General features: G+C 46.3%; 1 protein-coding gene across 1 annotated transcript in view; it reads left to right on the top strand.

Moving 5' to 3' along the window:
- Window positions 1-26,674, top strand: part of MELTF (melanotransferrin) — an 84,434-nt gene that overhangs the window by 35,983 nt on the left and 21,777 nt on the right. The window contains exons 7-10 of the mRNA XM_007066608.4: window positions 848-1,035; window positions 2,021-2,180; window positions 9,946-10,097; window positions 13,883-13,979. Coding sequence (XP_007066670.1) covers window positions 848-1,035; window positions 2,021-2,180; window positions 9,946-10,097; window positions 13,883-13,979 — 597 coding nt within the window. The remainder of the gene's footprint in view (window positions 1-847; window positions 1,036-2,020; window positions 2,181-9,945; window positions 10,098-13,882; window positions 13,980-26,674) is intronic.

Below are 26,674 nucleotides of genomic sequence, written 5' to 3'. Positions count from 1 at the left end.
TTCAAATCAACTGGCGATTTCAGCAAAAAGTAAAGTGGGATCTTTAATTGCAGTCTGGAAGCAGAGACTGACCTGAACCAAAATCCTGGATACAAACAGTCTTGTCTTTGGTATATTTTAAAAGTTGAATACAAATAATTGTGGCTTAGGCTCCTCTCTACGCAGGAATCTCTGCAGAAACAGGCAGAAGGGAACTTAGTTTGTGGTACCACTAATCAATGCAACCTCCCTTATACCCAAGGCACTTATTGAGTATACCTGTGAGTATATACCACTTAGATATCAAGGTCCCGATTTTTAAGTCCAGTGGAGCTCCATTTAGTGCAGGCCACCAGGGTGGGTGGGTGTAAAAGTTTGTTCTGGGCCACCCTTGTGGCCCCTGGATTTTAGGACCATCTCAGCACTGCTGTGGTCCCCAGCATAATTCAGAGCTGCCTGAACGCTGTTCTAATTTATGTTTAACTGCCTACAGTCTCATAGGGTTATATATGAAGCCAAAGGAATAGCTTCAACCGTAATATATTTCCCCCCAACTATACATTGGGGAATACGAGGTGATAGGGTGGCCTACAGCCGCTCTGGTGGTTCTTCACCTCTTAGAGAGCACCCTTAGACAGGGGGAATTCTCGGGTAGCCAGTTAAGCCAGCTTTCCTCCTGCTTTATGCAGCTGTTGGGAAAATCAGGCAGAATGTAGTGGAGAATTGCGGCTCATATGATTAGGTACCTTAGAAATAGTGTGGCTGGATGGGTAGAGCAGGGTCAGAGGGAGACAGATGCATCAGCAGCTCTGTGTCCATCAGTGTGATTCTGAAGGCTGTTTCATAACTGTGTTCTATTTGATTTCAGGCCAGACTCCTTCCTCATGGGCCCAAGAGCTTCACTCCAGGGACTTCCAGCTTCTCTGCCGCGATGGCAGCACAGCTGAGGTTACAGACTGGAGGAAATGCCACCTGGCCCGAGTCCCAGCTCATGCTGTTGTTGTCAGACCTGACACCGATGGGTCACTCATCTTCCAGATGCTTAAGCAGGGGCAGGTGGATTACGTTTTTTGGTGTCTGTTGTACTGTTTTCTTAGTTGCCCTTCCACCCACCGGGCTTGATCCTGTGGGATGCTGACCACCTTCAGCTCAGTGAGAATTAAATGGGAGTGGAGGGCACTCAGCAACTGGGAAGATCAGGCCTAAAGATGGATTTCAGCCACAAAATGTGGCTGGTGGTCTCACACCACTATCTTTGCCCCCAGATATGAAGAGACTGAAAAAGGCTTGAACTTCTTGAGGGGCAATTGTTTATGGCTTGGGAAGGTACAAGTGAGATAGTGCCCTTAATGCCAAGATTTCCAACTATGTGGATCTTTTCACCCCAGACTTAAACATTACTTAGGCTATGGCCTGGTGTACACCTACAACTTAGTTCGACTTAGCAACTCATTCAGGGCTGTGAAAAATTTTGCACCCTAAGCCCCATAGTTAGTTTGACCTAACCCCTGGTGTAGATGCAGCTAGATTGACGGAAAGATTCTTCCATCAACCGGGCTACTGATTCTCAGAGAGATGGATTACCTACATCAGTGGAAAAACCTCTTCCATTGATGTAGGAACTATCTACTCTGTGGCACTACAGTAATATAGTAGCAGCCTGGTAGCTGTGCTGCAGTTGTGTAGACATGACCTATGTCTATAATACAAAGATTATATCAGCATAGCCATGTTGGCGTACCTATGCAGGTATAACCCCATAGTGTAGATGCAGCCTATGCCAACAGAAGAAGTTTTACCATCAGTGTAAAGATGCCACCTCCCCGAACAACAGTAGCTGTATCAATGGAAGCATTGCCAATCAACATAGCTGCATCTCCACTGGGGTTTCGGTCAGTAGAGCTATGTCAGTCAGGGGTATGTTTTTTTTAAACACACCTCACTAAGGGAGCCATGTCAATCTAACTTTTTAAGTGTAGACCAAGCATTAGATAAAGGTGTGTTTGCCTTATAGACACTTTCTCTTTCCTTAATGTTACAGCAAAGATTTCAGATGTTTGATTCTGCTGCTTACAATGCAAAGAATCTTCTCTTCAAAGACACCACCACAGAATTGGTTCAAATCACAAATCAGAACTACCAGGCTTGGCTGGGTGACGAATATATGCATGCCATGCAAGGCTTGAGCTGCGATCTCAGCAGTAAGTTGGGCCTTTGGATTTGCCTCTGTAATCACAAGTAGAGGTGCTCTTACAAGAGAGACCACCTTTATTTTGTTTGAATTCATGTTTGCATCCTGACCTTTTGGAGAATCCTTGGAGCATGAAGACCCAAACATCACACTGCAGTGGGAGAGGAGACCACTCTGAATTTGGGATCATGAAACACTGCTTCAAGGATCCACCTACCAGGGTATAGGAGCTCAGTGTGCTGAGCGAACTGATCAGGATGTGGCTCTTCTTCCAAAGGGTGGGCATAGAAAGCAGAGTGCTGATCACTGAGCTCAGTACAAAGACCAGAGGGAGACCAAAGAGACAGGACCCTTGAATTTTAGACTGATGCTCCGTTTAATTGTAATCTATCCCTGGCCCTGAGACAGAATGCACAGGGCCGGTGCAACCACTAGGTGAACTAGGCGGTCGCTTGGGGTGCCAAGTGGTTGGGGGCGGAGGTGAGCTGGGGCAGGAGGGAGCGGGGAGGGCCTCCTGCAGCAAGTAACGGGGGGGGAGGGCGGCGCACAGGGGAACCGCTCCCCACCCCAGCTCACCTCTGCTCTGCCTCCTCCCCTGAGCACCGCCGCCGCTCTGCTTCTCTCCCTCCCAGGCTTGCGCGCCAAACAGCTGATTGGTGCCGCAAGCCTGGGAGGAGGGAGAAGTGGCGGCGTGCTCGGGGAGGAGGCGGAGCAGAGGTGAGCTAGGGTGGGGAGCTGCCACGGGGGGGCTCCCCGGGCCGAGGGAGGGGGCGGCGGGGAGCTGCCGCAGGGGGGGCTCCCTGAGCCGAGGGAGGGGGCGGCGGGGAGCTGCCGCTGGAGGTCTCCCTGGGCCAAGGGAGGGGGCGGTGGGGAGCTGCCGCAGGGGGGGCTCCCCGGGCCGAGGGAGGGGGCGGTGGGGAGGGCGCCTCAGGGTAGGGGTGGGGCGGGGAGCTGCTGCGGGGGGTGGGGGGGGGAGCGCAAGGTAGAAGTTTCGCCTAGGGCGTGAAACCTCCTTGCACCGCCCTGAGAATGCACAATACTTGCAAGTGGGGCAGCACAAATGTGCCGATTTGTGTTGTGTTAACTACATCAGTAGTTCCCAAGTCCTGAAATGTACACTGACTGGTGATGAGATCTCATGGTTTCTTTCCTATTCTATCTTGATTCTTGCAGCATGCCCCTCTCAGTGGTACCTGAGCACCTGGCACTACAGTCTTCCTTCTCCACATTAATGATTGTAGCCTCTGTGTTGAACCACAAACTCCTATTAAAAATCCCCAAACTGCAATTTGGAGCCAGCAGAGCTTCATTGCAAACTGCATGAAAAGTAGACCCATCTTGCCCATATGAGTGGGAGGGGTTGGTATTGTTGCCTGAAAAGACTCCCTCATTTACAGCTTCTCCTCCTTTTCTTTTTCCTGGACCACTTAGGGTTTGTTTTGTATAATTTTGATATGCTGAGTGCCCACATTTCAGTCAGTTAAGTATCATACTGTAGCCAGAAACATGTGAAACATACAGCTCCAAATTCTGCTGTCCTTTAGGCAAACTAATGGGATGGGTTCTCATTGTTTTGGTGGGCCTTTTGCTTGAATAAGGATTAAGTAAGAATGGCAGGATTTGTCCTACTGTTTGGTTCCACTACATTATGTTCTGTTAGCAGGTTTATTCCTTCAGTGCTTGAAAATTTATTCTAGGGCTGTTGATTAATCGCAATTAACTCACGCGATTAACTCAAAAAATTAATCACAATTAAAAGAAATTATCTCAATTAATCAGAGTTGTAATCACACTGTTAAACAATAGAATACCAATTGAGATTTATTAAATATTTTGGATGTTTTTCTACATTTTCATATATATTGTATTCTGTGTTGTAATGAAATCAAAGTGTATATTATTTTTATTACAAATATTTGCACTGTAAAAAGGATAAACAAAAGAAATAGTATTTTTCAATTCACCTCATTCAGGTACTGTAGTGCAATCTCTTTGTTGTGAAAGTGCAACTTACAAATGTTGGTTTTTTATTGTGTGTTACATAACTGCATTCAAAAATAAAACAATGTAAAATTTTAGAGCCTGCAAGTCCACTCAGTCCTACTTCTTGTTCAGCCAATCGCTAAGACAAACAAGTTTGTCTACATTTACAGGAGATAATGCTCTTCTTAGTCACAGTGTCACCAGAAAGTGAGAACAGGCTTTCGCATGGGAATTTTGTAGCCGGCATTGCAAGGTATTTACGTGCCAGATATACTAAACATTCGTTGGCCCTTCATGCTTCGGCCACCATTCTAGAGGACATGCTTCCATGCTGATGATGCTCATTAAAAAATAATGAGTTAATTAAATTTGTGACTGAACTCCTTGGGGGAGAATTGTATGTCTCCTGGCTCTGTTTTACCCGCATTCTGCCACATATTTCATGTTATAGCAGTCTCAGATGATGACCCAGCACATGTTGTTCTTTTTAAGAACACTTTCACTGCAGATTTGACAAAACACAAAGAAGGTACCAATGTGAAATTTCTAAAGATAGCTACAGCACTCAACCCAAGGTTTAAGAATCTGAAGTACCTTCCAAAATCTGAGAGGGACAAGGTGTGGAGCATGCTTTCCGAAGTCTTAAAAGAGCAACACTCCGATGCAGAAACTACAGAACCCAAACCACCAAAAAAGAAAATCAACCTTCCTCTGGTGGCATCTGACTCAGATAATGAAAATGAACATGTGTGCATACTGCTGTGAATTGTTATTGAGCAGAACCGTCATCAGCATGGATGCATGTCTGATGGAATGGTGGTTGAAGCATAAAGGGACATATGAATCTTTAGCACATCTGGCACGAAAATATCCTGCGATGCCGGCTACCACAGTGCCTTAAGAACACCTGTTGTCACTTTCAGGTGACATTGTAAACAAGAAGAGGGTAGCATTAGTTCCTGCAAATGTAAACAAACTTGTTTGTCTGAGGGATTGGCTGAACAAGAAGTATGACTGGGTGGACTAAAAGGCTCTAAAATTTTACATTGTTTTATTTTTGAATGCAGGTTTTTTGTACATAATTCTACATTTGTAAGTTCAACTTTCATGATGAAGAGATTGCATTACAGTACTTGTATTAGGTGAACTGAAAAATACTATTTATTTTTGTTTTTTTACAGTGCAAAAACTTGTAATCAAAAATAAAGTGAGCACTGTACACTTTGTATTCTGTGTTGTAATTGAAATCAATATATTTGCAAATGTAGAAAACATCCAAAAATATTAAGATAAATGGTATTTTATTATTAACAGTGTGATTAATCACGTGATTAATCATGATTAATTTTTTAAATTGCACAATTAATCATGGCTCATTTTTTTAATTGGTTGACAGAAACTAATTTATTTCTTTCTAGAAGACTTCACCCCAGCTGCAGAAACAAAGAAGCTCCTTTTCCAAATGCATGAGATGTTTTAATGCATTTTCAGGACTCAGGTGTTTTGTAGCAGTGCTCTGTGCCCTTTGTGTGTGTGTCTCACATTTCCATTCTTTCCCTTCTCTTCAGTGGCTGGCCAGGAAAGTGGTTCAGCTCCTAGGCTAATTTGGAACAGCCAGGGCCAAATTAAGGTAATTTGGAGCCCTGGGCACACTTAGCATGGGCTCACTAGGGCCCTGACCCAACACCATGGCTCAGTCTCTCTTGGAGTGGCAGCAGGTTCCAGAGTAAGAGGAATGAGGCAGCTCACACCTGTTGAAGCCATTGTTCTAGCACACTTTGGTAGGCATTAGTTACCTTCAGATTTGTCAAGCTTTTCTTTGCATCCCATGCATCCTAAAAATATTATTTTTTCTAATGAGAGCTGAGATTCTGATCCCAGAATCTGACTCTATGAACTAGGGCCCTAGGCATAGGCCTAGAATGCTGAAACCTTAATCCAGACTGAACGAGCAGCCTCAGGACTGCTCTAAATTGTGCTGGTTTGTAACAACCACACACAGCCCTTAAAGCAACCAGGGATCTCCAGACTGAAGTGTACTTTGACCATGCGCTGTCCCATCCACAGTTTATTGCCTACAACAAAGAGGCAGAGAATGGGTGGTATAGAGCTGGCTTATATATAAAGAGAGGATGGAGGTGGTTACAACACCAGTGTAGGGCTTGGCTTCATGTCCTACACTATGTCCACCATTGAACTCTTGTGTGACCTTGAGCAAGAGACTTAGCCACTCTGTGCTTCTGTTCCCCATCTGTTAAATGGGTATTTCATAGCACTTTCCTACCAGTGTTGTGAGGAAAATACATTAACAATAGTGGGACCAAGGCTCTGGGTCTCAGACCAGGAGCTCTGGAATAGGGGTGGCCAGCGGGCCATGGCCCCATCATTTTTTGTCAGCCATAAGGGTGAGCGAGGGGGGGCAGGAGGGGTGGAAAGGAGTGAGCAGGGGGTGGGGTCTTGGGGGAAGGGGCAGGGTGGGGACGGGGCCTCGGGGAAAGGGACAGCACAAGAGTAGGGCCTCAGGGGAAGGGGTGGGTGTGGGGGCCATGTTTCTGATGCTGGTGGCCCTCTCACTTTTTAGGAGCCTTCTGCCACTCCTGCCTCAGACTATAGATTATAATTAAGGCTACATTTTAGTCATTTTTAGTAAAAGTCATAAACAGGTCACAACCAGTAAACAAAAATTCACGGCCTGTTACCTGTCCATGACTTTACTACATACTCCTACCTAAAACTTGGGTGGGAGACCGCAGGTGCTGTAGCGGGAGGGGGAGGGTGGTCTGGGGGCACTGCAGGTGCTGGGGGAGGTGGCCCGGGACCCCTGCTGGTGCTGGGGGGGTGAGCATCAGTGTGCGGCCCAGGACCCCTGCTGGTGCTGTGGGGGGCCGGTTGGTGGGGCTGACAGGGGCTGTCTACCAGGTTTCACATGTCACTGAATCTCCTAGGTGGCAGAGGGGCCAGGGGGCTACTCCGGCCACAAGCGCTAGCTGCGCAACTCCCATTGGCCGGGAACTGCAGCCAATGGGAGCTGCGGGGGGCGCATGGAGCCCCCTGGCACCTCCGCCTAGGAGTTGCAGAGCCATGCCAGTGGGAATTGGGGAGCCCCCCCACCCCGAGCTCCCTGCACCTCCTTCCCCTGCCCCCTCCCATGCACCCAAACTGCTGCTGCTGGCCCAGAGGCTACCCAGTCCTTGGAAAAATCATGGAGCAGGTCCTCAAGGAATCAATTCTGAAGCACTTAGAGGAGAGGAAAGTGATCAGGAACAGTCAGCATGGATTCACCAAGGGCAAGTCATGCCTGACTTACCTAATTGCCTTCCATGAGGAGATAACTGGCTCTGTGGATGAGGGGAAAGCAGTGGATATGTTATTCCTTGACTTTAGCAAAGCTTTTGTTATGGTCTCCCACTGTATTCCAGCCAGCAAGTTAAAGAAGTATGGGCTGGATGAATGGACTATAAGGGGGATAGAAAGCTAGATTGTCAGGCTCAACGGGTAGTGATCAATGGCTCCATGTCTAGTTGGCAGCCGGTATCAACTGGAGTGCCCAAAGGGTTGGGCCTGTGTCCGGTTTTGTTCAATATCTTCATTAATGATCTGGAGGATGGTGTGGATTGCACCCTCAGCACGTTTGCAGATGACACTAAACTGGGAGGAGAGGTAGATACGCTGGGTAGGGATAGGATACAGAGGGTCCTAGACAAATTAGAGGATTGGGCCAAAAGAAATCTGATGAGGTTCAACAAGGACAAGTGCAGAGTCCTGCACTTAGGACGGAAGAATCCCATGCACCGCTACAGACTAGGGACCGAATGGCTCGGCAGCAGTTCTGCAGAAAAGGACCTAGGGGTTACAGTGGACGAGAAGCTGGATATGAGTCAACAGTGTGCTGCTGTTGCCAAGAAGGCCAATTGCATTTTGGGCTGTATAAGTAGGGGCATTGCCAGCAGATCGAGGTACGTGATCGTTCCCCTCTATTCGACATTGGTGAGGCCTCATCTGGAGTACTGTGTCCAGTTTTGAGCCCCACACTACAAGAAGGATGTGGAAAAATTGGAGAGAGTCCAGCAGAGGGCAACAAAAATGATTAGGGGACTGGAACACATGACTTACGAGGAGAGGCTAAGGGAACTGGGATTGTTTAGTCTCCAGAAGAGAAGAATGAGGAGGGATTTGATAGCTGCTTTCAACTACCTGAATGGGGGTTCCAAAGAGGATTGATCGAGACTGTTCTCAGTGGTAGCAGATCACAGAACAAGGAGTAATGGTCTCAAGTTGCAGTGCGGGAGGTTTAGTTTGGATGTTAGGAAAAACTTTTTCACTAGGAGGGTGGTGAAGCACTGGAATGCGTTACCTAGGGAGGTGGTGGAATCTCCTTCCTTAGAAGTTTTCAAGGTGAGGCTTGACAAAGCCCTGGCTGGGATGATTTATTTGGGGACTGGTCCTGCTTTGAGCAGGGGGTTGGACTAGATGACCTCCTGAGGTCCCTTCCAACCCTGATATTCTATGATTCTATGACCTCCGTGACAGAGTCGCATCCTTAATTATAATACAGAACATAGGCACTGACTTTCCAATGTGCTGGTGGCTGCTTGACCCCTAGCTCTGCGCCTGGCTCCGCCCCACCTTCCCCCAAGGGCTTGCCCCCCACCGTCCCTGTCCTGTCCCCACCCTGCCTCTTCCCACCCCCACTCCACCTCTTCCTGCCCCAGTCTGCCTCCTCCCCCGAGCTCGCCACATCCTCGCTCTTCCTTCCTCCCCGCAGAGCCTCCTGAACACCGCGAAACAGCTGATTGCAGCGGGCAGGAGGCACTGGGAGGGAGGGGAGGCGCTGATCAGCAGGGCCAGCTGACGGGCTGGAGGCCCTGGGGGGAGGTGGAGGTTCTGATAGGGGGGCTGCTGGTGGGTGATCGGCACCCTCCATTTTTTCTCTATGGGTGCTCCAGCCGGAGTCGGCGCCTATGATACAGAATATTCTTTAAATCCCTATACTAGAAAATGAGCTTTCCTGGCAGCTTGGACCACCTGATACCATGTTTGCTTTCACTTCTCAGAACCCAGAACATCTTCAGTAATGGAGCCTTTGCCTACAGAACTTGTCTGCTTTGCTGGTTTTCCAGAATTAGTTGGCCTTGAGAACACACCAGATGCATCTGTTCAGGCTGGCCTATGGTTTACCTTTTGAGATAGTGTAATCCATACACCTCCTGGGTGTGGTGTTCTGTCCCATCTAGTGGTACCAAGACCACTTAGAGAGAGAGAGAAAATAAGTCTGCTCTACAGCCTTAGCTACCAGCCAGCTGGCTTTTAGCTCATGCAGTAGAGGCCCATGCACTAAGCTTCAGAGGTCCTGCCCACTGACGACCGGGGTCTGTTGGTGTCACAGTAGCACACTGGATAGGGCAACAGTAGCAGGAGTCATTTATCCACCCTCTGCAAGTGGACTTGTAGTGTAGTCAGCAGCTCCTTCCGTGGCTGCTAAGTCTAGCCCAGTGGTTAGGGAGACCCTGTGTGGAACCATACAGCAGCACGGGCAGTGCTTTCTTAGTGTAGGAGCTAGAGAGAACCATGCGGTCTGTCTGTGCCATAAGTATCAGTAAAGAATCGTCTTCATGTTCATTACACCCCAGCCCTCTTTATTTTGTACTGTGAGGTTTACTACCGTTGTGTTCATTTCTAAGTGTGCATTTTTAATAAGGTGAGGGGCCCAGGTGTATGGTAATGAGCAGAATATATACATGTTTACATCTATTACATTTAATCCCTATTATTTTCTTTCAAATTTAATGCAGGGTTACCAGAAAGCCTGCGATGGTGCGTTGTGCTCACTGAGGAGATCTGGAAATGTAGTGAAATGGCTGTTGCCTTTAAAGAAAAGAACTTGAAACCAGAGATCCAGTGTGTTTCAGCCAAGACAACAGAACAGTGTATGGAAATGATCCAGGTGAGTTTATTACCATGATTTGTATGAACCATACTGATTCTTGACTATGAAATATATTGTAATGCATTAGTTAATGAGTACATTGACAACTGTCCTCTGCTGGATAGAATCAGAACTACTCAATTGTGTGACATTGGTTCTGTATGTAAGCAGCAGGCACTGGCTGGTAAATCCAGGAGATTATAGAGGATTCTCTGGAGGTCTTGTGGTAGAGGCCTGAGATTTTGGGGTGAGTATCTCATGCTACTGTGTCCAGAGAGATATCTGTTTCCTATTTCTTAACCTCTGATATCTGTTGCACTTCTATTTTCTCAAAATATTTTAAAGATAAATACACAAACACTGAGGCTGGCAAACAATTGCCTTTCCACCCTCCAACAGGTGGTCTGACACTGAGAGAAAGAAAGTCCTTTAACAGTGATTAATAGCTGCCTTTCAAATGCTTACCTGCTGACAACAGGTACAGCAGTTCACGGATAATTTTGTCTGGCTTTATCCAACTCATCCAGACTCCTTTTTTTTTTTTTTTTTTTTTTTAAATTTGTTCACAATTTTTCTTTGCCATGGGATGTAGATTACTGGCAGACTTCAGACCTTCTGTCACACTACATAGATTAATGTTATCATTTACCAGTCAATACATTTCTTGTTAAAAACTGGCCCAGTACCACACTGTAAAATTCCCAGTCTGTTGTAAGTGGCCCCAATGGCATGATCCCATGTGCTTCAAAGCCAAGTGGATCTTGGGAGAGTCAAGTAACTATTTCTAGCTCTGGCAGTCTAGCGCATACTCCTGGGCTCACACCTCTTGTCTGATGCCTTTCTTTTAACATGGGTACTGCTGCCTAGCTGCCCTATAATCCAGAATCAGAGTCTGAGACCTCCTGAGCGCCCCAGTTGCTTATATGTGCCCCCTCACCCCCCAGTTCTATTTAGGCTATGGGCATACTTGTTTAACCCTTTTGGGATCAACATGGCAGGACAGCAAAGAACAGAGGCTTAGAAAAAGAATTTCCTAACAACTGTGCAGGAGTGCTGGAACAATTTTTATAGTGGGGGTGCTGAGAGCCATTGAACTAAACTGTAAACCCTGTCTATAATGGAAACCATTTCCAGCCAGGGCGTGGCTGCACCCCTGGTTCCAATACCTATGCCACAGTGACTTTACTCTTAAAGCACTTGAAAGTTACAGGTTTTTTTTAAATAACAAAAGTCCCAAGGCACACCCTCTCTAGTCTGGGCTTACCTTGTCTGTACAGTCCATGGTTTGTCAGTATTTCAGGCTGTGCAGAGCCCTCCTGCGCTCCTCTCCTGCAGTCCTGCTTACATGTAGCAATGGTTGGCCCCCCTATACAGAGCAGAACCCTGCTCTTAACTAGATCCTCTGTTTTTGTGCCAGCTGAAGTTCCAAATACACCAGTGTGCTTGCCTGTCCTGCTTTCCAAATACACCAGTGTGCTTGCCTGTCCTGCTTTCACTCTGTAGGCCTCTGTGTAGAAATTCCATTGCTCCATGCAAGTAGTTGAGAGTCAAAGTCAATAGATTTTTAACCTTGATGGCTCTGTGGTGGTCCTTCAGCAAGGTGTCAAATGCCTTTTGTGGGCAAGGTGGCTGTCTAGAATATTACATAACAGGCTGCTCCATGGTAGATCCAAACTAACATAGCCACAATGCCAGTATTTTAAATACAGGTACAAAATAGTCTTCACAATTTGATAGTCATATCCCACTCTATCATGCTGGTAAGCATCAAATGCAGTTGTGACTTGTATAATATATGCTATTAGTCTAAGATCATGCAATCTTACATGAGGATTACACAATTTGTTTTACAAGAAAAAATTTAGAAATTTATTTAGCTTAAGAGCTATGGGAAAGACGTGAATATCTGAGTTTTATCCCTATTACCACTGTAAAGTTCTGAATAATTCCGAGGTGCAGAATTGTGATAGCTGTGAAGCCCTAGGTGGCTGTAGATTTGTTACAATATTATGTATCCATATATCCTTTATCAGCAGAACTCCATCGGTGCCACTTACAAACAAGATTAGTTATGTACTCACTTTATTTAAAAAGATGCATCTCCCTCTATCATCCAATATTAAATTGCAGCTACCCTGACTATGGCCACTGTGCTGCTTTGAAGGGAGAAGAATGCCACTAGATTACACACAGAAATTCAATGAAACTATCCATGGGGCAGAATTTATTTTACAGTTAAATAAGTAATAATGGCCTCTGTATAAATTCTTCAGCAATCTGAAGTTGAATTTGAGTTCAGTCTTATTGTATTTGTCCATTTTAGAGGAAACTTGCTAAAACATCAATAATAAAACTGAGGTCCACCGTGTCCTGTTCCTGTTGAGACTGAGACATGTCCCATGACCCAATAATACAGCTAAGGGTGTGTCTTTATAGCACAGTTACCATGAGTTGTAACTCAAGTGTTACCCCTAACTCGACTCCTATCCACATGCAAAAATCCCGAGCTCAAGTTAAATGGTGCTCTAAACGTGAACTGGTTGGCCCATGTGGCAAGGGTGGAGGGGTTGAAGCTCTCAAGCAGTGCTGATGCTGGAGCTAGTAATGGAGAAAGGATGCAACAGCTTGAGTTACAACAACTCAGAAGCAGCTAATCCAATCACTATGTGTAACTCCAGTGCTGTTTTGAAGTGTGGTCATTCTCACTCGAGCGAGGCTAGCTCAAGTACAGTGGCTCGAGTGTGCTAACTGAAGCTAACTGTTGCAGTGAAAACAAGCTCTTATGTCTTCCCAGTTAATTCTCACCCCCATGTCAGAACACAGGGCTGCTTTGGGCTCCCTGTGATCCACCATCCAAGGGCTAGCATGAGAACGTGGCCAAGACTAGTGGTGGGAAAATGGAAGAGGAATGCCATGGAGGAGAGGAGTTTCTGTCAAAAGGATATGGGACTTGTTGAAACTCACTTTAGCAAAAATCATAATCTGACTGGGCCTTCCAAGGTATGTCTACGTGACCAAAAAACTCTGCGGCAGTGAGTTTCAGAACCCAGGTCTACAGGATAGCACTACAGTGCTAAAAATCATAGAATGTCAGAGTTGGAAGGGACCTCAGGAGGTCATCTAGTCCAACCCCCTGCTCAGAGCAGGACCAATCCCCAACTAAATCAACTAAACAGTCTTGTAGATGTTCAAGCTTGAGCACTGAAGTACGGATAGGGGCATGAGATTCAGAACCCAAGCTTCAGGTCCAGCCCAAACATCTACACAGCTATTTTTTGTGCCATGGTGTGAGTCCCACAAGCCTAAATCTATAGACCTGGGCTCTGAGGCCTGACTACCACGGGGGATTTTTGCTGTGTAAACATACCTTCAGTGGCCAAAAGCCTTCCCACCATAGCATCACCAATGACTCTAGTTATCTAACCTTCTTAACTCCTTAACACTGGCCAGTGTGTCCTAAGGGTTAAATCTGTTGCTGCTGAGATTGCATGTCTGCATTTTTGCATCTGTCTGGTTATTAGGTTTTATTCTGAAATTTATGGGTATGATTTGACAGAAAAATCACTTCAGCTTATCCACAACCAGCTGAAGAATCTGATTAAAGTTGATTGTACTGTGGAGTAAGACCTGGGAGTATTATTTTTACTGGGCCAGGACTCATTTTTATGGTGATAGAGGATGAGGCAGCTGATATTGTGCCTCCTGGATCCTTGCTCTGAGAGATGCTTGAACTAGATGTGTGTCATCACTGTGTCTAGGAAAGATTTCTTTTCACACAACTCATTAATTTCATTGCCTTTCAGAAAAAAGAAAGTGATGCTGTAAGTGTGGATGAAGTTGATATTTACATAGCTGGAAAGATGTATGGCCTAGTGCCAGCTGCTGGGGAAAGTTACTCTGGTAAGAAGAGCAGAGAACATAGGGTTTTTATTTCCAGGCTGTTTGAAAACACTCTAGAAACATAGTTTGAGGTCAGTGGACCTGTCTGGAAAATCATTTTTCAGACAGAAGCTAAACCACACCTTGAACTTACATGACTCTGTGTTGATAGAACTGGGTTGCCCTGGTAGTCTGTTAACTGAGATCATCAGGTGGGAATGAGGTTTACATCATGTACTGAGCATGAACGTCAATAATACCCATCTCCTTTCTGACCAGTTAGGACATCTTACAATATTCTGTCAAAGTAAAACATGCAGTCTTGCACAATTAGGTGCATTATAGAAAGTTTATGTCTCTCTCTCTCTCTGACCCTCTGGCATTAGCCATTGGTGGAGAAAGGGTACAGGACTGTGTAGACAACTAATCTGCACTATGGTGCACCTTCCCCTATGTAACATGTTTATTTGTTATATTTATTGAAATTATGATAAATTATAATAGAGTTTTAGCATTTTATAATACAATATGAACTCTTTCTTAATTAAGGCTATAACTTGGGAGTATGGGTGGCGGGTATCATAGGTTGGGGGAGGCTGTGCCTCCCCAAACAGCCAGGCATGGCCCTGCCAAAGCTCTGACCCCAGGCCTGCCTCTGCGGCTCCCCCAGTGCGGCGGTCCCAGCCAGGTGCTCTAGGGCTGGGGCTGCATGGGCTAACCTGGGGTGGGGGGATTCTGGAAGGGGTAAGGGGCAAGACCTCAGGTGGAAGGGGCGGGGCTGGAGCTGGCCTCCCCAGCCAGCGGTTCACATGCTGCCCATGCTTGGGAGCCTCACAATTCAGCTGTAACCTTACTTCACCATGAAAGAGCCTGTGCTGTTAAAGAGTGATCTTGTTAAAGTCACAGGGTCATAGGCATTGCCATACTGAATCAGACCAAGTGATCTATCTAGTCCAGTATCATGTCCAGTGTCTAATCTAGTATTATCTCTCTAGTCCAGTATCATCCCAGCGCTGGTGCTCTATCTACACTGGAGCTTTACAGCGCTGAAACTTGCTGCGCTCGGGGGTGTTTTTTCACCCCCCTGAGCAAGCAAGTTGCAGCGCTGTAAATTGCCAGTGTAGACAAGCCCTTAGATGCTTCTCACCACAGGCTGGCTGGTTGCTCTTCAGCCAGGCTCTCCCCTTTGATCAGTGCTTCAGTCGCTTGGTGGTGATGTCTGTAGACGTTAGTGGAAGAGAGAGAGAGAGAGAGCATGGCAAATTTCTCTCCCTTTTATCGTGTCCTTTCTTCCCTCTTGGCTTTGCCCTCCCCCCTTCAGAGTCAGGTGAGCATTACCTCTTCACAGTTCCAAACTGACCAAAGGAAGGGGGGTGACTCCCTCGAGAATCTAACAGATTCTTTTGTTGCTGCCTAAGCCAGTGTCTTTTGTTCTTGTGAAGCTGAGCTTGGTTTGTCCCATACCTGCCCTGATGAGGTGTGAACTGTCTCTCTGCTCTTGGAGAGTTTTTGTCTGGGCTTGCTTTAAGCCATGAGGCTACATTTTCAGCCTCATAATTATATACATGAAATTATAACTCATAACATAACTATAACAACAATGCTCAGTGCATCATGAGCCTTCCGAAGACACCCGACATGACAAACTTTGTATTGGACACTACACAATCATTTTACAAGAATGAACATGGGGGTTCTGGGGGTTCCCCCGAGGTACAGAGCGTCACAGTCACACAACAATGTATTCTTGGCCCAATGCTATTCAATATCTTATCAATGATCTGGAAAAAATATTAGATCATTGTGAGTAAGATTTGCAGATGACAAAAAAATTTCGTAGAGTGGTAACTAACGATGGAGGCAGGTCAGTTATACAGAGCAATATGGATTGCTTGATAAGGCAGGCTTATTTTAGCCACATTCATTCTAATACTGTCAGATGCAACATTTAGGAACAAAGGGCTAAAGGCACAAAGGTATCAACATTTAGGCACCACTGACATTCACAAAACCATCACTCAGCTGCCACATCACCCTATAAGTGGTGTGCATGTGCAAAGTTGCCTAAGTCCTGAGGGCACCAAGTTGCTTGGCACCCTAGCTCACACCTAAAAGCCAGCAGGATTCTCAAACTAGGCAATCCTCAGCCTATTTCAGCTGCCTGGCCCAATCCAGTATGCATGCTGTCAGGCCTAAACTGCACAGAAGACAGCCAGGAGAAGCAGGTCAGGATTTTGGGCTGCTAACTGTACATGTGTGTGTCCCAGTCTACCCGGTGTTAGGGCACTCACCTGGGATGTGGGAGACCCAGGTTTAATCCCTGATTAGGAGCAGGGATTGAACTGAGTGCCCTAACCACTAGGCTATAGAATCAATCATAGAATCATAGAATATCAGGGTTGGAAGGGACCTCAGGAGGTCATCTAGTCCAACCCCCTGCTCAAAGCAGGACCAATCTCCAACTAAATCATCCCAGATAGGGCTTTGTCAAGTCTGACCTTAAAAATATCTAAGGAAGGAGATTCTACCACCTCCTTAGGTAACGCATTCCAGTGTTTCACCACCCTCCTAGTGAAAAAGGTTTTCCTAATATCCAACCTAAACCTCCCCGACTACAACTTGAGACCATTACTCCTTGTTCTGTCATCAGCTACCACTGAGAACAGTCTAGATCCATCCTCTTTGGAACCCCCTTTCAGGTAGTTGAAAGCAGCTATCAAATCCCCCCTCATTCTTCTCTTCCGCAGACTAAACAATCCCAGTTCCCTCAGTCTCTCCTCATAAGTCATGTGTTCCAGACCCCTAACCATTTTTGTTGCCCTCCGCTGGATGTTTTCCAATTTTTCCACATCCTTCTTGTAGTGTGGGGCCCAAAACTGGACACAGTACTCCAGATGAGGCCTCACCAATGTCGAATAGAGGGGAACGATCATGTCCCTCGATCTGCTGGCAATGCCCGTACTTATACATCCCAAAATGCCATTGGCCTTCTTGGCAACAAGGGCACACTGTTGACTCATATCCAGCTTCTCATCCACTGTCACCCCTAGGTCCTTTTCTGCAGAACTGCTGCCAAGCCATTCGGTCCCTAGCCTGTAGCGGTGCATGGGATTCTTCCATCCTAAGTGCAGGACTCTGCACTTGTCCTTGTTGAACCTCATCAGATTTCTTTTGGCCCAGTCCTCTAATTTGTCTGTGTCCCTCTGTATCCTATCCCTACCCAGCGTTATCTACCTCTCCTCCCAGTTTAGTGTCATCTGCAAACTTTCTAAGGGTGCAATCCACACCATCCTCCAGATCATTTATGAAGATATTGAACAAAACTGGCCCGAGGACCGACCCTTTGGGCACTCCAGTTGATACCGGCTGCCAACTAGACATGGAGCCATTGATCACTACCCGTTGAGCCTGACAATCTAGCCAGCTTTCTATCCACCTTATAGTCCATTCATCCAGCCCATACTTCTTTAATTTGCTGGGAAGAATACTGTGGGAGACCGTGTCAAAAGCTTTGCTAAAGTCAAGGAACAACACGTCCACCGCTTTCCCCTCATCCATAGAGCCTGTTATCTCGTCATAGAAGGCAATTAGATTAGTCAGGCATGATTTGCCCTTGGTGAATCCATGCTGACTGTTCCTGATCACTTTCCTCTCCTCTAAGTGCTTCAGAATTGATTCCTTGAGGACCTGCTCCATGATTTTTTCAGGGACTGAGGTGAGGCTGACTGGCCTGTAGTTCCCAGGATCCTCCTCCTTCCCTTTTTTAAAGGTGAGCACTACATTAGTCTTTTTCCAGTCGTCCGGGACTTCCCCGGATCACCATGAGTTTTAAAAGATAATGGCCAATGGCTCTGCAATCACAGCCGCCAACTCCTTTAGCACTCTCGGATGCAGTGCATCCGGTCCCATGGACTTGTGCTCGTCCAGCTTTTCTAAATAGTCCCGAACCACTTCTTTCTCCACAGAGGGCTGGTCACCTCCTCCCCATGCTGTGCTGCCCAGTGCAGTAGTCTGGGAACTGACCTTGTTCGTGAAGACAGAGGCAAAAAAAGCATTGAGTACATTAGCTTTTTCCACATCCTCTGTCACTAGGTTGCCTCCCTCATTCAGTAAGGGGCCCACACTTTCATTGACTTTCTTCTTGTTGCTAACATATCCGAAGAAACCCTTCTTGTTACTCTTAACATCTCTTGCTAGCTGCAACTCCAGGTGTGATTTGGCCGTCCTGATTTCACTCCTGCATGTCCGAGCAATATTTTTATACTCTTCCCTGGTCATTTGTCCAGTCTTCCACTTCTTGTAAGTTTCTTTTTTGTGTTTAAGATCAGCAAGGATTTCACTGTGAAGCCAAGCTGGTCGCCTGCCATATTTACTATTCTTTCTACACATCGGGATGGTTTGTCCCTGTAACCTCAATAAGGATTCTTTAAAATACAGCCAGCTCTCCTGGACTCCTTTCCCCCTCATGTTATTCTCCTAGGGGGTCTTGCCCATCAGTTCCCTGAGGGAGTCAAAGTCTGCTTTTCTGAAGTCCAGGGTCCGTATTCGTGGAGGTGCAGCTAGCAAGAGATGTCAAGAGTAACAAGAAGGGTTTCTTCAGGTATGTTGGCAACAAGAAGAAAGCCAAGGAAAGTGTGGGCCCCTTACTGAATGAGGGAGGCAACCTAGTGACAGAGGATGTGGAAAAAGCTAATGTGCTCAATGCTTTTTTTGCCTCTGTCTTCACTAACAAGGACAGCTCCCAGACTGCTGCCCTGGGCATCACAACATGGGGAGTAGATGGCCAGCCCTCTGTGGAGAAAGAGGTGGTTAGGGACTATTTAGAAAAGCTGGACGTGCACAAGTCCATGGGGCTGGACGAGTTGCATCCGAGAGTGCTAAAGGAATTGGCGGCTGTGATTGCAGAGCCATTGGCCATTATCTTTGAAAACTCTGGCGAACGGGGGAAGTCCGAGATGACTGGAAAAAGGCTAATGTAGTGCCAATCTTTAAAATAGGGAAGAAGGAGGATCCTGGGAACTACAGGCCAGTCAGCCTCACCTCAGTCCCCAGAAAAATCATGGAGCAGGTCCTCAAAGAATCAATCCTGAAGCACTTACATGAGAGGAAAGTCAGGAACAGTCAGCATGGATTCACGAAGGGTAGGTCATGCCTGACTAATCTAATCGCCTTCTATTATGAGATTACTGGTTCTGTGGATGAAGGGAAAGCAGTGGATGTATTGTTTCTTGACTTTAGCAAAGCTTTTGACACGGTCTCCCACAGTATTCTTGTCAGCAAGTTAAAGAACTATGGGCTGGATGAATGCACTATAAGGTGGGTAGAAAGTTGGCTAGATTGTCGGCCTCAACGGGTAGTGATCAATGGCTCCATGTCTAGTTGGCAGCCGGTATCAACTGGAGTGCCCAAAGGGTCGGTCCTCGGGCCAGTTTTGTTCAATATCTTCATAAATGATCTGGAGGATGGTGTGGATTGCACTCTCAGCAAATTTGCGGATGATACTAAACTGGGAGGAGTGGTAGATACGCTGGAGGGCAGGGATAGGATACAGAGGGACCTAGACAAATTGGAGGATTGGGCCAAAAGAAATCTGATGAGGTTCAATAAGGATAAGTGCAGGGTCCTGCACTTAGGACGGAAGAACCCAATGCACAGGTACAGACTAGGGACCTAATGGCTAGGCAGCAGTTCTGCAGAAAAGGAACTAGGGGTGACAGTGGACGAGAAGCTGGATATGAGTCAGCAGTGTGCCCTTGTTGCCAAGAAGGCCAATGGCATTTTGGGATGTATAAGTAGGGGCATAGCGAGCAGATCGAGGGACGTGATTGTTCCCCTCTATTCGACATTGGTGAGGCCTCACCTGGAGTACTGTGTCCAGTTTTGGGCCCCACACTACAAGAAGGATGTGGATAAATTGGAGAGAGACCAGCGAAGGGCAACAAAAATGATTAGGGGTCTGGAACACATGACTTATGAGGAGAGGCTGAGGGAACTGGGATTGTTTAGTCTGCGGAAGAGAAGAATGAGGGGGGATTTGATAGCTGCTTTCAACTACCTGAGAGGTGGTTCCAGAGAGGATGATTCTAGACTATTCTCAGTGGTAGAAGAGGACAGGACAAGGAGTAATGGTCTCAAGTTGCAGTGGGGGAGGTTTAGGTTGGATATTAGGAAAAACTTTTCCACTAGGAGGGTGGTGAAACACTGGAATGCGTTACCTAGGGAGGTGGTAGAATCTCCTTCCTGAGAAGTTTTTAAGGTCAGGCTTGACAAAGCCCTGGCTGGGATGATTTAATTGGGGATTGGTCCTGCTTTGAGCAGGGGTTTGGACTAGATGACCTCCTGAGGTCCCTTCCAACCCTGATATTCTATGATTCTATGATTCTGCTGCTCTTCTTTCTTCCCTGTGTCAGGATCCTGAACTCGACCTTCTCATGGTCACTGCCTCCCAGGTTCCCATCCACTTTTGCTTCCCCTACTAATTCTTCCCGGTTTGTGAGCAGCAGGTCAAGAAGAGCTCTGCCCCTAGTTGGTTCCTCCAGCACTTGCACCAGGATATTGTCCCCTACCCTTTCCAAAAACTTCCTGGATTGTCTGTGCACTGCTGTATTGCTCTCCCAGCAGATATCAGGGCGATTGAAGTCTCCCATGAGAACCAGGGCCTGCGATCTAGTAACATCCGTGAGTTGCCGGAAGAAAGCCTCGTCCACCTCATCCCCCTGGTCCGGTGGTCTAAAGCAGACTCCCACCACGACATCATCCTTGTTGCTCACACTTCTAAACTTAATCCAGAGACACTCAGGTTTTTCTGCAGTTTCATACCGGAGCTCTGAGCAGTCATACTGCTCCCTTACATATAATGCAACTTCCCCACCTTTTCTGCCCTGCCTGTCCTTCCTGTACAGCTTATATCCATCCATGACAGTACTCCAGTCATGTGAGTTATCCCACCAAGTCTCTGTCATTCCAATTACATCATAATTCCTTGACTGTGCCAGGACTTCCAGTTCTCCCTGCTTGTTTCCCAAGCTTCTTGCATTTGTGTATAGGCACTTGAGATAACTCACTGATCGTCCCTCTTTCTCAGTATGAGGCAGGATCCCTGCCCTCTCGCGCGCTCCTGCTCATGCTTCCTCCCGGTATCCCACTTCCCCACTTACCTCAGGGCTTTGGTCTCCTTCCCCCGGTGAACATAGTTTAAAGCCCTCCTCACTAGGTTAGCCAGCCTGCTTGCGAAGATGCTCTTCCCTCTCTTCGTTAGGTGGAGCCCGTCTCTGCCTAGCACTCCTCCTTCTTGGAACACCATCCCATGGTCAAAGAATCCAAAGCCTTCTCTCCGACACTACCTGCGTAGCCATTCATTGACTTCTACGATTCGACAGTCTCTACCTAGGCCTTTTCCTTCCACGGGGAGGATGGACGAGAAGACCACTTGCGCCTCAAACTCCAATCAATCTCTCATGTCTTCCTCTGTCTCTCTTTCTGGCCCAATGAATACTTAATTATACAAAGTGGTGCATGTCCATTTGCTCCCCACTTAGCCTTAGCATCACCTCTTGCCTCCGCTCTTCGCACTCGTGCCTCTGCTCTTCACACTCAATGCTTTCCTAGCCTCTAACACTGAATGCCTCCATGCATAAAGCTGTGTCCTATCAGTGCAGGAGGACTGCATGAGCTCAGAAAACGTGTCATCGCAAGTGCGTTTTTTTTTGCCTTCTAATCTGTGGTAACCTCAGGGACGGAGATGATATGGGGGGAGATAAAAAGGGAAAGTAAAATTTAAGATGTTACATTTCTGAGAACAAAAGGGAGACTCTTTCACAGTGAATCAAGCAATTCACAGCAGACAGCAAATGTGCTTGAGGTACAAGGTCACATTTTGCCTTTTATATTGAGCGCCTGCTGGTATGGTGACACATCACAGACGGCTGGGGAACAGAATTCAGTTTCCATGCAGCCATGGTAAGGCAAAGGGTACGTGGGGTTGGCTTTTTACGCATAATATGTGGGAATGGTTTCAAACTGCAGCACCATCCTTTCCCATAGCAAGCAATGGGTTGGGTTTCACATTTAAAAGGAGGGGCTGCGGTTTTCAGGTTAATGTGCAGCACACACCTCCCCCCACCCTACCGAGTGGCTATTCTCCGGGATCCAGAGTAACAGCCGTGTTAGTCTGTATTCGCAAAAAGAAAAGGAGTACTTGTGGCACCTTAGAGACTAACCAATTTATTTGAGCATAAGCTTTCGTGAGCTACAGCTCACTTCATCAGATGCATTCTCCGGGATGATCCCTTTTAGCCAAGCGCAAACAGCCCAGCATGAACGGGGTCCTTTTACTGTTCCCTTACAAAAATTGCCCTATTTCAACCAGGTGACCATGAATGATATCACTCTCCTGAGGCTAACACAGAAAGATTTAGACCAAATGTTGCTTGAATGCGACCAAAACCTAGGACCATTAATTGCCATGCTTTGTGCTGAAATGATTCCAGAATACTTTCAGAGTACCTCCAGGAGAACTTCATGGAGATGTCCCTGGAGGATTCCCACTCCATCCCCAGACATGTGAACAGACTTTTCCAGTAGCTGTATTGGCCGCGAATGCATCCCAATTCTTCAGGGCAAATCAAACATTAAACACTATTGCTTTTAAACCCTGTACTGTAGTTACAAATGTGCCCTCATCAGAGGTGCCTTCTCCAGCTTCAGGGTCGGGGATCCTGCCTTCGGAGGGTATTGGCTCTAGGGTGATGAAAAGGTACTGGCTGCCAGGGAGAACGGATTCACCGCTTGCCTGCTGTGCATTCTCCTCCTCCTCTTCCTCATCCACAAAATCCTCCTCCCTGTTGTGTGAGACTCCCCCCTTGCAGGTGTCCACGGACAGTGGTGGGGTAGTGGTAGGGTCCCCTCCTAGCATGGCATGCAGCTGATCATAGAAGCAGCATGTATGGGGCTCTGACCTGGAGTGACCGTTTGCCTCCTTTGTCTTTTGGTAGGCTTGCCTCAGCTCCTTAACTTTCACGCGGCACTGCTCTGTGTCCTTGTTGTAGCCTCTCTCCAACGTGTCCTGGGAGATTTTGGCAAATATATTTGCATTTCTTCTTTTTGATCAGAGTTCTGCCTGCACAGATGCTTCTCCCCGTACAGCAATCAGATCCAGTGTCTCCCTTTCTGTGCATGCTGGAGTTCGTTTGCGATTCTGGGGAGACTGCATGGTCACCTGTGCTGCTGAGTTCGCCACGCTGACCAAACAGGAAATGAAATTCAAAAGTTCCCGGGGCTTTTCCTGTGTACCTGGCTAGTGCATCGGAGTTCAAAGTGCTGTCCAGAGCAGTCACAATGGAGCACTCTGGGATAGCTCCTGGAGGCCAATACCATTGATTTGCATCCACGCTACCCCAAATTTGACCCAACAAGGTCGATTTTAGTGCTACTCCCCTTGCCGGGGAGGAGTACAGAAGTTGATTTTAAGAGCCCTTTAGGTCGACAGAGTGGGGTTGGTTGTGTGGATGCATTAATTTTAAAATCGACCTAATATGGCTAAATTCGACCTAACCCCATAGTGTAGACCAGGCCTAAAATAGGGAAAGAACAAATAAAAAACTACTTAGATGTCTTCAAGTCACCAGGGCCTGATGAAATACATCCTAGAATACTCAAGAGCTGCCTTAGGAGATATCTGAGTCATTAGTGATTATCTTCAAAAAGTCATGGAAGACAGGAGAGATTCCAGAGGACTGGCAAAAAGCAAATATAGTGCCAATATATAAAAAGGGGATAAGGACAGTCTGGCGAATTAGACCAGTCAGCTTAATTTCAATACCTGGAAAGAAAATGGAGCACATTATTAAGCAATCAGTTTGCAAACAGCTAGAAGAAAATAAGGTGATAAGTAACAGTCAGCATGGATCTGTCAAGAACAAATCATGTAAAAGCAACCTGATAACTTTTGTTGACAGGATAACAAGTCTGACAAATAGGGGGAAAGCGGTAGGTGGGGTATATCTTGACTTTAGTAAGGCTTTTGATGCTGTCTTGCATGACCTTCTCATAAACAAACTAGGGAAATACAACCTAGATGGAACTACTAGATGATGGGTGCACAACTGGTTGGAAAACCATTCCCAGAGAGTAGTTATCAGCGGTTCACAGTCAATCTGGAAAGGCATAACAAGTGGGGTCTTGCAGGGATCAGTTCTGGCTCCAGTTCTGTTCAATATCTTCATCAATTATTTAGATAATGGCATAGAGAGTACACTTATAAAATTTGCAGATGATACCAAGTTGGGAGGGATTGCAAGTGCTTTGGGGGATAGGATTAAAATTCAGAATGATCTGGACAAACTGGAGAAATGGTCTGAAGCAAATAGGATGAAATTCAATGAAGAAAAATGCAAAGTACTCCGTTTAGGAAGGAACAATCAGTTGCACATGTACAAAATGGGAAATGATTGCCTAGCAAGGGTCATAGCAGATCACAAGCTAAATATGAGTCAACAGTGTAACACTTGCACACAAAAAAACCAAACGTAATCCTGGATGTATTAGCAGGAGTAAAAAGAAAAGGAGTACTTGTGGCACTTTAGAGACTAACAAATTTATTAGAGCATAAGCTTTCGTGAGCTACAGCTCACTTCATCGGATGCAGGAGTATTATTCTTCTGCTCTACTCCAGAATGATTAGGCCTCAACTGGAGTATTTTGTCCAGTTTTGGGTGTCACATTTCAGCAAAGATGTGGACAAATTGGAGAAAGTCCAGAATAGAGTAATAAAAATTATTGAAAACATGAGCGATGAGGGAAGATTGAAAAAATTGGGTTTGTTTAGTCTGAAGAAGAGAAGATTGAGAGGGGCCATGATAACAATTTTCAAGTACATAAAAGGTTGTTACAAGGAGTAGGGAGAAAAAAATTACTCCTAACTTCTGAGGATAGAACAAGACGCAATGGTCTTAAATTGCAGCAAGGGTGGTTTATGTTGGACATTAGGAAAAACTTCCTAACTGTCAGCGTAGTTAACCACTGGAATAAATTGCTTAGGGAAGCTGGGGAAACTCCATCACTGGAGCTTTTTAAGAGCAGGTTAGACAAACACCTGTCAGGGATGGTCTAGATACTTAATCCTGCCATGACAGGGGACTGAAGTAGATGAGCTCTACAGGTCCCTTCCAGTCCTATGATTCTGTGACTCTCAGGTAGACGTAAGGAGGTTACATAGGCACCAACTCCATGAGGGCTTTGGGGCTGGAGTACCCACGGGGAAAAAATGGTGGGTGCTCAAACCCCACTAGCAGCCCTGCTATCAAGGCCTCTCCCTCCCTCCAGTGCCTCCTGCCACCGGCAAGCCCTACTGATCAGCGCCTCTCCCTCCCTCCCAGTGCCTACTGCCTGCCATGGATCAGCTGTTTTGCGGTGTTAGGAGGTGTGAGGATGCAGGGGGAGGGACTAAGGTGACTAGATGTCCTGATTTTATAGGGACAGTCCTGATATTTGGGGCTGTTTTTTATATGGGCTCCTATTACCCCCCCACCCCCTGTCCTGATTTTTCACACTTGCTATCTGGTCACCCTAGGGAGGGACTGGGCGGGGAAGAGCTGGGGTGGGGGCGGGAAGAGGCAGGGCAGGGGCGGAGTGGGGTGGGAAGATGCAGGGTGGGGGGGACACTGGGGGAAGGGGTGGAGTGGGGAAGGGGCCTGGGTGGAGCCGGTGGGAGCAGCCCCCAGCACATTAGAAATTCGGTGCCTATATGAGGTTATATTACTTCTGCATTTGGCATTCATGTGATTGCTGCTGGTGTGTCCACTTCTGGTGTTCATAATTCAAGAAAAATTTTGATAAATTGGAGGGGGTTCAAAGAAGAGCCACAAGAACGATTAAAGGCTTGGAAAACATGCTTATAGTGAAAGGCTCAAGGAACCCAATCTATTTAGCTTACCAAAATAAAGAAGGTTATGAGATGACTTGATCACAGTATACAAGTACCTACACGAGGAACAGAAAGTTAATAACAGAGGGCTTTTCAGTCTAGCAGACAAAGGTATAGCAACATACAATGACTGGAAGATGAAGCTAGACAAATTCAGACTGGAAATAAGTTACAAATTTTTAACAGAAAGGGTAATTAACAATTTGAACAATTTACCAAGGGTCGTTGTGGAGTCTTCATCACTAGCAATTTTTAAATCAAGATTGGATGTTTTTTCTAAGTGATCTGCTCTAGTTCAACCAGGAATTAATTCAGGAAGTCTTATTCAGCCTGTGATATACAGGAGGTCAGACTAGATGATCACAATGGTCCTTTTCTGGCCTTATAATCTATTAAGCAGTTCCTGCCTTTTCAGTCTCTTTTCATATGAAAGTCTCTCCAGGCCCCAAACATTCTTGTAACCCATTTTTGACACACCCATATATTTCTGCAATAGCCATTTTGAGCTGGGGTGGCCATTACTGCGCACAGTATTCTAGTGGAGGCAGTCCATTGATTTATATAATGGCATTATAATATTTTCTATATTATTCTCTATTCCATTGCTAATTTTTGTTAGTTTTTTAACTGCAGATGTACATTGACCAGAGGTCTTCAGTGAGCTGTCTACAATGATTCCCACATTCTTTTCCTTAGCTGACACCCCCAGTATGATGTATGAATAGTTCCAATTAGTCTCTCCCACATTTAGAACTTCGCATTTGTCAATGGCATATTTTACATAGCCATATTC

Source organism: Chelonia mydas, chromosome 9 (assembly GCF_015237465.2).
Source record: "Chelonia mydas isolate rCheMyd1 chromosome 9, rCheMyd1.pri.v2, whole genome shotgun sequence".
NCBI lineage: Eukaryota > Metazoa > Chordata > Testudines > Cheloniidae > Chelonia > Chelonia mydas.
This window is presented reverse-complemented; position numbering and strand designations above follow the sequence as displayed.